At 42.4% G+C, this 13,661-nt stretch overlaps 1 protein-coding gene across 4 annotated transcripts in view; it reads left to right on the top strand.

Moving 5' to 3' along the window:
• LOC117394410 (piezo-type mechanosensitive ion channel component 2-like) overlaps positions 1–13,661 on the top strand; it is a 228,795-nt gene that overhangs the window by 93,905 nt on the left and 121,229 nt on the right. For all 4 annotated transcript variants that reach the window (XM_059015651.1, XM_059015649.1, XM_059015650.1 and 1 more), the window contains exon 3: positions 1,656–1,781. In XM_059015651.1, coding sequence (XP_058871634.1) covers positions 1,656–1,781 — 126 coding nt within the window. The remainder of the gene's footprint in view (positions 1–1,655; positions 1,782–13,661) is intronic.

Raw genomic sequence — 13,661 nt, 5'->3', positions numbered from 1 at the left:
ATCTGAAAACATGATGGTCATGTAAGGGTTCCACTTTGGAAAGGCTAAAGGTCAGAGTGTATTGTTCAGTTGCCAACATTGTAGTTCTTCAGTATAAATTTACTTTAACTGCCCCCTTATTACTTACCGCCAACAGTGCATACATAGCTGATTAGTAATGACCGCAGTGGCAGAGAAGCAGTTGTCCTGTATCTGTGCGACTCAGCCTGCATGCACTTTCCCACTGTGCACATATATCTAACTAACTTTGTACGCAAAACGGTCTTCAAAATGTGTACTTGTTTATTAGGTTCACGAGAGAACATTTTTGTTAGTTTTAAAAACATACAGAAAGTATTCACAGCAGGGTTTTTATGGGAAAGAAATCTGGATATATTTATCCAGATAAAAAACATCTACATTTTGTTGATTCCACAGGGAGTGTCACATTGGCTCTGGCTCTTCTGCGGTTTTGGGAGGCAAAATAATTAGGGGCTGTGTCTCCCCATCCTGCTACAGCGAGGGGGACACCTGCAAGGTTGACCTTTGTTCTTTATGTAATGAGGTGATTAACTTGGCAGGGGGATTGGAGAAAGTTCTCCTGAGCGGTTGTGGGTTAATGTTTTGGTGAGGGAACATAATTGGACATTCTAAATAGGGGTGAAAAACAGCAGTAAACGAATTGGCCTCTATAATTTGAAAAACAAAAACAAAACAAAAAATTCACAATATTTTAAAAGTGCAAAATAAATACCAGCTGCTGTAAACAATAATACGGAAGCATGTCAGACAGAAGTGACAGCAGACAGACAGACGGGTGAAGTTATCTGAACTCTAACCCTATAAATGACAATCTAGTACTTGAAGCTGGCAAATAACTGCATGTTACAGATTTCAGTCTGTAAGCCAAGAACTATTTATTTATTTATTTATTTTTATAAATTTAGTCATTGCCAATTATTTTTTTTATTATTTTCTCCCAATTTGGCCATATCCAATTATTTTTAGGCTCAACTCACCGCTACCACCCCTGCGCTGACTCAGGAGGGCAGAGACGAACACACGCTGTCCTCTGAAGCGTGTGCCGTCAGCCGACCCCTTTTTTTCACACTGTGGACTCACCATGCAGCCACCTAAGAGCTACAGCGTCGGAGGACAACACAGCTCTCGGGCAGCTTACAGGCAAGCTCGCAGGCGTCCGGCCAGACTACAGCGGTCACTGGTGCGCGGTGAGATGAGGACACTCTGGCCGACCTAAACCCTGCCCCCACCCCGGGCGACGCTCAGCCAGTTGTGCGCCGCCCCCTGGGAGCTCCCGTACACAGTCCAGACAATAGGGCACATCCTGCACTCCATGCGGAGCGCATTTACTGGAGCCAAGAACTATTTTAGCAGCTAGTGTGTTAGTTCTAAATCTCAGGACTGGAGTGGTTAATATTAAATTCAGCGGATAATTAACCTGTATATGGGATGGATGCAAAACACATTACACCTACCAATATATTTATTTTTTACTGTAAATGCCAGTAGCTGTGGTGATGGGATAGCTGCGATGTGAGAACTTGACATAACTTTGCTTCTTATAGCTTTTACAAACCCAGTGCATATTTATGTTTTATACTAAGTTTAGATCTTAGAATTCATTTGTTGTCTTGTTTTTTCTCTCATTGTTACAGGACATACGGGCCGGTTATTGAAATCCTTGTGTTTTACAAGCCTAACCTTTCTGCTGCTTCACATCATCTTTCAAATCACAATTAATAGCCTTCAAGCCGGAAACACCATTAACCCTGACTTCAACTGTAAGTACACGTCCTCATTTTACTGTTAAACTAGGTATTTACAAAAAATTAAGACCAAAAACATCTACTGTTACAGACTTTTTGTATTTTTTTACTAATTATTGCACGTTTTGGACCTAGTTAACAAATCCTGCAGGAGGCTAGCCTGATCTTGGTGTATGTACTCTTTATTCACAAAAACTGTGGATGGTTTTTGAGGGTAATACAGTGTATTGTACAACCAAACAATATACCTGTATAAATAGGATGCAAGTTGTACATATACTATACATAGGCAACAACAAAGCATTCATTTGACAAAAAGCAATGGGAGTAGCAAGGGAGTGCACAGTTTGATAATGATTACGTTCCTGAAATGTACCCAAACCCCCCTCCCAAAAAACAGCACGATGAGCTGTCCAGTTTATATGTGACTTATATACAGTACAGTATATACAACATTGTAGTTTGATTAAAAAATATATTTTGCAGATGGTGAGGAAGAAAGAAAAAACTTTTCTCAAGCTTTGCTAAAGAAAACAAAGCTAATGTTTCTTATTTGGTTTTGTAGTGTATATAAATAATTGGCTTCCACACTCTTGTGAAAACTGGTATCTAACTATAAAAGTAAAACCAGTCTAGACAGAGTAAACCTTGAATGTGTCATCTGTGTTTGATGCCCCGATGCTTTTTGCATCCAAATGAAATATTCCAGACCTTTCACTTTAGCAGCATTGCTTTATTTATTTTTTCAAAGAAACACAAAACTGCTATATATTTTTTTTAGTTAATCCTCATCATTAGCTAATTAAAAAAAAAAAAAAAAAAAACTACAAAAAATGTGTGCCCTACCACCTCCGGAATTATCGAAACTTCCTGTAGCCACAGAGTGCGTTGTAGATATAAGCCTACAGACAACAGGGACATTTAGAAATACTGAGGCAATTTGTGTGCTTGGATTCCCTTGGGTTGTGTAAAAATTATTTAGCACCATTAAAAGAAAAATAAAACAAATCTCTCTTTTTTAACTGTATGCTGTGGTTCTGTTATGTTAAATGCTACAGTGTTCTGGGTGGATATTTAATATGTTTTATAAAATAAAGCTTATGTTGCCTTTAAAGGAAATAGATACTCTGGGAGCAAGCTCTTTAGATATTTTCAGAAGCTGTTCTGTCTACACGTTGAATATTTCATATAGTTAAAATGGTATTGAAAATAAAATGGCCCTTTTCCCCTGATGTCATTTATAACAATACAACTGATATTACTGTTGCAAGTTTTTGGCTTTTGATGCAGCTCAACAGTAAGGATTTTGTTTCCAAGAGCATTGCCATAAAAATAGGAATGAAAATAACAATATGAGCAGGTCCAATTTCCAGTTTTCCAACCTAATTGCCAGTTAAATTAAAAATAAATGGAGCTGCAGTTTACTTGGATTTTCATAATGCCAGTCTAGTCTTATCCACCACATAAACACCAAAGGGTAATGTTTGTCCTGTGAGTAAAGTGTGGGATTGGACTCTATGTTAGTCATCACTGTGAATGAAGATTTAGTTGTCATGTAGGGGGATGTGGTAACTGTACTGTATGTATAGCTGTCAGTGGGCAAGTTAATGAATGAGTCACTGAAGCAAATGGGGCTCCAGACAGATTTAAACACATCACTGTTTATTAAGCTTTTTTGCAATGTCATGCGTTTCAATAAAGCAAACACAGTGCTGTGTTGTTTCCCTTTTGGCATCCAACAAGCATCCTTGGCTTTGTACAAAGCACACATGTTGTCTGAAGAGAAACACTGCTTCCAGCACCCACTTGAAAATAGAGAAGGTGCGATGTGGTCGACGATTTTGGACATTTTCAGTTATTCATAGTTAATCATACATAATTGTTTTTTTTATTATTATTATTTGTAGGGTTACACTCTTCTGCAGAAGTGATGAACTATGAGAGGTCTTAAGATAGGAATGCTTATGAATTTTATTCAAAATAGGTTATGAAAACAGTTGACAAACGTTTATCCTTCATGGAAAATTTCAGGTGACTTCTAATTTTATTGGCAGTGAGATAATACAGTAGTTGTGTCTCTGCACATTTGAAGCCATTAGCTTCATCACTGGCTAATTTAATTGTCAGCAGCTGGAATATGGAAAGTAGCCTGAAGCCTCATGTGCATTACTTTCACAGCTGCACGCTGGCAAAGACCACATTAACAGGGATTAAATACACATGAATTATATTTACCACTGTTAGCACCTTTGTTATTTTTTGATGTTAGTTGTATCATGTTGATACTGTACTGCATTGTTGTGTACAGAAGATGTTAGCAGAATCTACAATAAGTTGAAGGAATGTATATACCCTTTCTTCCTGCTATTACACTGTGTGTTCTCTGTTTGCATGCATTTAATCATACTTTGTTTTTTACCACTACAAAAGCACAATGCATTTACAGTATATTCTCCCAGAATTAGCTGCAAGTTATTATATTATATAATGCCTCTCTCTCCTTTAAAAAAAAATACTCCTAGGCCAAGATGCCTTTATTTAGCGTTCATAATAATACAGTTTGATCTCTCAGTCATTAGTCTGTTTTTTTGCAGTCACACCCACCTGAGACTTCAGCCCTTTTTTCTTAGGATGACTTGACCTCGCCTACACAAATAATTGTGTTTTCAAACTGAGGAAAGAGTTAGATCCAGGAGTATTTACAGACAAAATAAACACATCTACGACGATTGTATGAATAAACTGATCATCCTTTTAACAGAATGCTGTTGGAATATATTCTGTCACTTAACCTAATCTTATGAGTTGTTAATATAACTACACATTTCCCATTCTCTCAATTGAAGGCCAGTAAAATACGAACATTTAAATGTATTCAGCCATGGTGTTAATCAATAAAGCCAAACTAACAAAAAATCCTAATCTTTGTACAAGAAAAGGAATTAAAATTAAAAAGGGGATTCAATTAAAAAAATAAGTAATTGAAAAATAGTATATTCCCAACCGAAGGGTAACCCCATTTGTATACAGTGGAAGCCCAGGATGCTACCCTCTGTACTATTCAGAGGCTTACAGCAATTATGAAACAGCAACCTAAAATTTATGAGTTCAACCCATTAGTGACATTCAGTTCACTGTATGTGCATAACTGCATATTGATACTGCAGGGGTCACAGATGTTCCTGAAGCTTTCTTCAGTGGACGAATTGACAACAAATAGGCTCAGCAGTGAAGTGGTGAAATTCTTCCTGTCTGGCTCAGAATTGTTGTAGGGAGGTCCAACAGTATAATGTTTAAAATGCTATGACATGGCCCCTATGATACAAGGTATGAACGATATCATCCTCTTCCCCGTGTTCTCCTGTTTCCTATATTACAACAATATAGGCAATTCATAATTGCACAGGTACAGTTAATAGTGTTGCTCCTCACAAAATCAACTTAACTGGGCATTGTGATTATGAGTCAATTTCAGCAGCCTACTCTAAAGATCTTCAAAATTGTAAATTGAGTCTCTGGTGTTAAGTCCAAGACATAAGGATGACAGATGTGGAGTGTTTATGTGCTGTGCAAAAGCAAATTAGTCAGACATCTCATATCCTGCTTTAGCACCAAATTTCACTTCCCCACCTAGATGTATCTTTGCTTCTACAAATCACTTCAAACAGTCTCTTTTACATTACAAAACTCTGAATACATCCCAAAGGCTTCTGTAAGGTTAATGGAAGTGTAATTCCGCAATGTAACATGAGCTGGTGTTAGCCAGTTTGGCCGAATCACCCCATATTGAAATCTCTGTTGTGTTTGGATACCCACATTAGCTCTGTTTTATAAAGGCCTCATTTTATCATTTGAGGAACATTGCCAAATTGAGACCCTTTCTATCTGATAAAGATGCTGAGATGTGGGTTCATGCTTTTGTTATGTCTCGATTAGATTATTGTAATGCTTTGTTTGCTGGCCTTCCTGATTCTAAATTACGTCAGCTATAACTGGTTCAAAATGCTGCAGCCAGTGTGCTGACTTGCACACGTCGTTCGCAACATATTACTCCCGTTCTTAAATCACTGCAATAGCTTCCTGTTAAATTCAGGATTGCTTTCAAAATTCTGCTTACTACTTATAAGCCTTTAGTTGCTATGATCCCTGCCTTTGGAACTCCATACCATGCTGGCACAGTCAAATTTTAAATCAAATTTAAAAACATATTTTTTGTGTGTTAGGTTGTTCTTAAGCTGGATTGATTGGCTAAGGGCCTTAGTATTTTTTTTTATTTTTTAGAGTTTTTATTGTTAAGTACCCTAGGTTGCTCTGCATGAAGAGCGCTATATAAAAGCAAACTATATTGCATTTTATTGTATTGTATTGTTCTCCACTAGCTACTTTCTACCAGTGCTATAGCTGTAAAGCAGAATTACAGTTCATACATTGCAGAAAACTGGTTAAAATTGGCCGACAATAATTCTAAACAATTTGTCAAGTAAAATGTAATCCAATCTAATCCTCTTGTGTACATTTGGGTTTATGACTATAGACAGAATAACAGAGGGATCTAATGGTGAAGTCTACAGTGAAGGCAGGAGGCATGTCACTATATGGCCCACATATCTCCTGTGCTGAATAAAAAATGCTGAGAGTAAGCAGAGCCAGGGAGAGGCCATTAAACTTGCTTATCCATTGCTGGCAGACCATCTCTGCAATCCAATACTTGATCACATCAGGTTCAGTTATTGCTGCAATTAAAGGTAACTTAAATGTTAATTTTAAGTAGAATTTAACATTGCCTGAACCAGGCATAAACTCACCTTTGTGTGACATGATGCCTGTGTTTGCTTGATCCCACAACTTACTCTCTGGGAGTAAATAGGAGGCACCAGCCACTGTGGCTAATGTGTGTCGAAACAATTGACCCTTTTCAAAACTGTTTGCCAGCAGGAAACTGTATTGAACTGTATAGTTGCAGCAAACATTTGCACTGTACATATTTGGCAGGTAATGAAAAAGCTATCTAAAACCAACAAGGATACTCCAGAATATTAAAAAAACAGTGATACTAGCCATGCTAGCCATAATTATAGGCAACCAGGCCTGTCCAGCATTTTTATACATGACCCTAAGCATGCTGGGATGTTATTATTAAATGAATAGCTAGTTGAGGCACCTTTAGCAATAATAACCTGTTTTAAACGATTAGGATATTTGTCAATGAACTTTTGGCATGATTTTTTAGTGATCTGATTTTGATCCAAATCAATCCGCCCAAAAATAGGTAAATACAGTTTTTGTGTATTTTACATTTTCTTCTGCTTGTTGAAAGAAAACCTCCGTTCTTGGACACGCCCTCTGAATGTTGTCTGTCAATGTAGACCAAAAGTGTGCAACCAATCTTTTATAATGGGCCGCATATCTAGAAAACGAGTTTAACCTAATGTGTATAGCGGGCCGCACATTACTAAAGAACAATCCGGGTTTAACAAATACAACCATTAAACTACATTGCACCTGGATTATAATTGTCTGTCTCTTTATTGATCACCTGCACCTGCACACTGTTAACCACTTTGTCACACTGCTGTTCTAAACTGATGAACCACCAATGCTGAATTTTTACGACTCTCCGATGTGAAAAATAAGTGGAGCCCTCAAAGTAATGATTTTATGGAATTGTACTGGTAGTTGTGAGATGGTAAATTATAGCACTTTAAGTTGATGTCAGTAGCTTACGTATTTCCATTTGAATTAAGGCCCTTACACACCAGACATGATGCAAAGAGCGACACGACAAAGCAATGCAAGAAAATCAATAAAACCTATGCTTTTCAATGTGCCCTTCATACCAAAGGTGTCACGACAAGAGACATTACCGCAACACAAATTCCAACGCGAGCGATGAAAAAAAAAAAAAGAAAGAACCTGGTCCTATTTTTGCGAATTCGTCGCGTGACAACTACAAAACTGAGCAATCAGAGAACAGCTTCATGTCATGTGGTTTGAAATCAAACCCTGTTTCACTTTCACTCAAAATGGAGGAGATCATACTTGCAGTATCTAATTTCCCTGACCTTTTTGACAAGAGTCAAAGCAATTATAAAAACAGCAAAGCCAAAAACGTAATATGGGAGTCGATTTCTAATGATCTGGGCATGCCTGGTTTGTATAATTTCATACATGATTAAATGCATATTGCCTAATATATTGCCATTATCATCAGGCCTATAATAATAATAATAATAATAATAATAATAATAATAATGATGATAACAATAATAATAGTAATAACAGCAGTAATAATAAGAGCTCTTCCTCTTCTCGATCAGCCATTTTCTATTGCGTTTGTTTGTTAGTAATCATACTTTCTAAAAGATTTGGCAAATTCCCAGCTGTCGCGTCGTGTCTGTGATCGCTCCTGGTGTGCACGGTGTTTTCGCAGCGAATTTGTCGTGTCGTCCCAGTAAAAATCGCATCGCGTCTGGTGTGTGAAGGCCTTTAGGATGATGAATAGGGTACAATATTCAGAAATTAGTTTATTTTGCCAAGCACATTCAGGCTCTCATTTCAAAATGAGAGTACTGTGAGTTCAGTAAAAACTGGTGGGTGAAGAATTGCTATTTTTCCAGTTCATTTGACAGCTTTTGCCACAAATTACATATGTGCCTGCGCAAGACAAAAATCACTCATTACTGCTTGTCATATTATATACGTAAGACAGTATTTCTTTTAGGTTATGCAGTGCTCTGCTTTTTTATTCCCCAGAGCTGTTTTGCTGTTCCATTTAGGAACATACAGTGCCTTGCATAAGTATTCACCCACCTTGGACTTTTCCACATTTTGTAGTGTTACAACCTGGAATTAAAATGGATTTAATTGGGATTTTTACCATTTGATTTACACAACACACTTAACACTTTGAAGATGCAAAATATTTATTGTGACACAAAAGTTAATTAAACAAAAAAAAAGACATTTGTTGGTTGCATAAGTATTCACCTCCCTGAGTCAATACTTGGTAGAAGCACCTTTGGCAGCAATTACAGCTGTGAGTCTTTTTGGGTAAGTGTGACAGGATGACAGAGGTTGAGACTCAGAGATAGTGTGGAAAGTTCAAAAATAAAGCTTTTAATATACAAAAAATACAAAATAAAACGGCACTAGGGCCAAACAAAAAGGGTTTTAAACAGAAATAATAGACAATAAGCACAAAACAAAACTTACAACAATACGGCTTCCAGGCTGGGCATTGCCTTCACTGGTTTACCAAAAACAAACAAAAACAGCACACACAGAAAAACATTCTTACTTCTTCTCCTTCTAGAACTCTCCCCCTACTGGGTGGCTGAGGCCTCCTTTTATGCCAGGTGGCTGGGTGATCATTGAATAATTAATTACTTGATTGCTCCCACCTGACGCAATCAACCTGGGCAGGGAGGAGAATTTAACATCCCTGCCAGTATTTCCAAAGGCAGAGCCCTGCTCTGCCGCAGTAAGTCTCTACCAGCTTTGCACATCTGGATCCTGCAATTTTTGCCCATTCTGCTTGGCAAAATTGCTCAAGCTCTGTCAAGTTGGATGGGGACCGTTGGTGAACAGCAATTTTTAAGTCTTGCCACAGATTCTCAATCAGATTGAGGTCTGGGCTTTGACTGGGCCATTCTAAGACATTCAGGTTCTTGTTTTTAAACCACTCCAGATGTAGCTTTGGCTGTGTGTTTAGGGTCATTGTCCTGCTGGAAGTTGAACCTCTGCCCCAGTCCCAGGTCTCTTGCAGACTGAAACAGGTTTTCCTCTAGAATTTCCTTGTATTTGGCTCCATCCATCCTGCCCTCAATCCTGACCAGTTTCCCAGTCCCTGTCGATGAAAAGCATCCCCATAACATGATGCTGCCACTACCATGCTTCACCGTGGGGATGGTGTTCTCAGGGTGATGAGCAGTGTTGGCTTTGCGCCACAAATAGCGGTTTGCGCTTAGGCCAAAAAATTCAATTTTGGTCTCATCAGACCAGAGAACCTTTATCCACATGTTTGCTGTGTCTCCCACATGCCTTTTGGCAAAATACAAACAGGATTTGATATGGTTTTTTTCAGCAATGGCTTTCTTGTCGCCACTCTTCCTTAAAGCCCAGCTTTGTGGAGCGTTCGGATTATAGTTGTCCCATGGACGGTTTCTCCCATCTCAGCTGTGATTCTCTCCAGCTCCTTCAGAGTTACCATTGGCCTATTGGTTGCTTCTCTGACTAATGCCCTCCTTACCTGGCCACTGAGTTTTGGTGGACGGCCTTCTCTAGGCAGAGTCACGGTTGTGCCATATTCTTTCCATTTTTTAATAATGGATTTAACGGTGCTCCGGGGGATGTTCAAAGTTTTGGATATTTTTTTATAACCCAACCCTGATTGGTGCTTCTCCAGAACTTTATCCAGGACTTGTTTTGATAGCTCCTTGTTCCCTTTCAAGTCAAAAATAACCATCAAGGTATGGGACATTGCCGTAGGCAGTAGGGATTGGCTGAGCTTTATGTCAAAGCTGCCGATAGGCATCCGCGCAAGCTGCCGTGTAAGCCCGCCCCCCTGGGAGCTTACTATACGCAACGCGTGGAGAGTCACTTCCTCTTTTGCCTTCAGCCTCAGTAGCGGTAGGACTTAGGGCTGTTAACTGATTGTACTCAATAAGCTTAGGCTTGAGAAGCTGGTTTATCCCCTTCTCCAAGTTTATTTCAGTTATACTCTTCAGAGTAATTTATTATTATTATTATTATTATTATTATTATTATTATTGTTTTAGGATTATATATTGTTTTTACATTATATATTTCCTTCACGCTTTGCTTTGGCATCGCGTTTCTTCGTGGCCTCCCCGTCTTTCCTCTGTTTATTATTATTATTGTGTTTTGGGGTTTTTGTAATATATTGTGTGTATATATATATTGTTTATATATATTGTATTATTTGTTTAGGACGCGTGTTGCATTGGCCTTCAGTCCAGGATGCTACCGGCATTCCCTGATTTTATTAAGGAGGTGCAGTCCACCTGGGGGGGCCCGGCCTCCGCCCCTGCAACTTCTCGCAAGGCTTCGGCCTTCACCATGCACGGGGCGAGTGAAGCTGGGTTAGCGTCCTTCTCACCAGTGGGCGCTGCGTTCGCCGCGTTGGTAAAGGCGCCAACATTATCGGGGCTGGCTAAGGACCCCTCCTGCCCTAACAGGTAGTGTAGGATTACGGAGACCCACCTGAAAAAGGGGTACGCCGCGGCTACAGAGGCAGTTAGGCTGTCTAACATGGCCAGCCTCCTGACGGTCTACCAAACGGCGCTCTTCCGTGATCTGCCTGAGTGCCCATCTGTTGCCCTTAGGACCGAGCTGGGTGCAATTGCGCAGCTATTGTTTAAGCTGGCTCAATTGAATGCGCGAGCACAGGGCAGGAGCATTGCTTCTCTTGTGGTGGCAAGAAGGCAGCTCTGGCTCTCGCAGGTGAGGGTACAGGAGCCTGATAAGGCCCCAATGCTAGATGCTCCGATATCACCGGGGCACACGTTTGGCCCAGCGGTTGAGGAGATGCTGCAACGCTCCGTCAAGGCGCGTGAGGCGTCACAGCAGTTGGCAAAAATGTGGCCAAGCAAACCCTTCCAGCCAAGGCGGCCACAGGAGCGCCAGTGGCGCAGGGCACCGCCGCAGCAGCAGGCGCAACCACAGGGCAGTAAAACCGCCCCTTTGGGTGTATCAGCACGCAGCCAACCCGCGTTTGCAAGACCGCAGCGCGGAGGGTGGCGCCCTAGAGGAGGTGGCAGACCGTGTCCTCGTGGCTCTGGCCAGGCCCCTCGTGAGCGAGCGCAGCCTAAGCAGCCCTGAGAAACCCAGGCAGCTGTTAACCCACCCCTACACTGTTCCACAGCTCCTGTTCTGGCAACAATGCACCAACGACTGGGTGCACAAAACTATATTCACCAGGTACACCCTTCAGTTCCGGTTAAACCCCCCCTTCAGGGGAGTGGTGGTAACTGCAGTGAAGGACTCGGTTCAGTCCTCAGCTCTGAATGTGGAAATACAGGCATTGCTCAAGAAGCGTGCCATTCAACTAGTAGACCCTGCTCTGACCGACCAGGGGTTCTACTCCAAGTACTTCCTAGTGCCAAAAAAGGACGACGGGCTCCGCCCTATTTTAGATCTGCGAGTACTGAACAAATACCTACGGGTGTTGTCATTCAAGATGCTTACGCACAGGCACATTGTCCAGTCTGTCCGGCAGGGCGACTGGTTTACCACCGTAGACCTGACAGATGCATACTTCCCATCTGTCCGGGTCACAGGAAGTATCTACGATTCGCATTTCAGAGCAGGGTCTATGAGTTTTGTGTCCTGCCATTCGGCCTGTCTCTAGCTCCTCGAACCTTTTCGAAGTGTATGGATGCCATTTTAGCTCCCTTGCGGGCTCAAGGCGTCCGACTGCTGAACTATCTGGACGACTGGCTCGTCTTCGCGCAGTCAAAGGAGCAGTTGGCACAGCACACAGTGATGGTTACAGACCATCTTCAGCGGCTAGGTCTGAAGGTCAATTCAGAAAAGAGCCGCCTCGTGCCGAGCCAACAGACCGAATTCTTGGGTCTGCATCTGGACTCTGTGTCCATGGAAGCGACCCTGTCGACACAAAGAGTTGCCTCGCTGGAGCGGTGTCTCTCCCTATTCAGGTTGAGAGAAACAGTCAGCATGGAGCTGTGTCAGCGCATGCTGGGGTTGATGGCTGCCGCCTCGCAAGCCCTTCCTTTGGGCTTACTACACCAGAGACCTCTGCAGGCCTGGTTCAATGCGTTCGCGTTGCATCCGCGGAGAGACAAACACCACAGGTTGAGGGTATCCCGAACCTGCTGGGAAGCACTGCGCTGGTGGAAAGTTCCGTTGAACATCCGCCAGGGCGTACGCTTGGGTCCCATCTTCCGAAGGGAGGTTATTACGACCGACGCTTCCAACCAGGGTTGGGGAGCAGTCTGGAACGGGTCGGGGACTCGCAGAGTGTGGTCAGGACCCTGGAGGTCGGCCCACATCAATGCTCTGGAACTCAGAGTGGTGGACCTCGCCCTTTGGCACTTCTTGCCAGTGCTTCTAGGCAAGCACGTGTTAGTGCGGTCAGACAACACCACGGTAGTGGCGTATCTCAACCGCCAGGGCAGCTTACGGTCCCCCGGTCTTCACCGGATGGTAACACGGCTGTTGCTTTGGGCACAACCGCGTTTAGCCTCTCTGCGTGCGGTTCACCTACCGGGCAGAGTCAATTACGCAGCGGATCTCCTGTCCAGAGAAGGTCCTCTTGCAGGCGAATGGCGTCTTCACCCTCGGGTGGTAGAGCGCATTTGGGAATGGTTCGGCACAGCGCAAGTCGATCTCTTCGCTTCGCGAGAGACCACGCACTGTCCCCTATGGTTCTCGGTGAAGGACCCGTAGGAGTCGATGCACTGGCTCACGAATGGCCGCCAGGGCTCCTGTACGCATTTCCACCGATTCCGATGCTCCCTGCCTTCTTGGAGAAGGTCAGAGCAAGCGACAGTGATTCTGATCGCTTCTCTGTGGCCTCGGAGAATATGGTTCCCGAGTCTGGTGCAGTTGTTGCACGGTCGCCCGAGGGAGCTCCCTCTGCGAGCGGACCTGTTGTCCCAAGCCCAAGGAGGGCTATGGCATCCAAACCCCAAACTCATGCAGTTATGGGATTGGCCCCTGAGCGGGAGCGCCTGTCAGCCTTAGGACTTTCGACGGCGGTTATATCGACCATTCAGAGTGCGAGAGCGCCCTCTACTAGGTCGCAGTATGCGTATAAGTGGCAATTGTTTCAAAGTTGGTGTCTGGCTGACGGCCATGACCCGGTCTCCTGCCCTATGGCAGTGATATTACAGTTTCTGCAGAAGCTGCTAGATG

Source organism: Acipenser ruthenus, chromosome 3, assembly GCF_902713425.1.
Source record: "Acipenser ruthenus chromosome 3, fAciRut3.2 maternal haplotype, whole genome shotgun sequence".
Lineage (NCBI taxonomy): Eukaryota > Metazoa > Chordata > Actinopteri > Acipenseriformes > Acipenseridae > Acipenser > Acipenser ruthenus.
The sequence above is the reverse complement of the archived record's forward strand: the minus strand, read 5'-3'. Positions and strand labels throughout refer to the sequence as shown.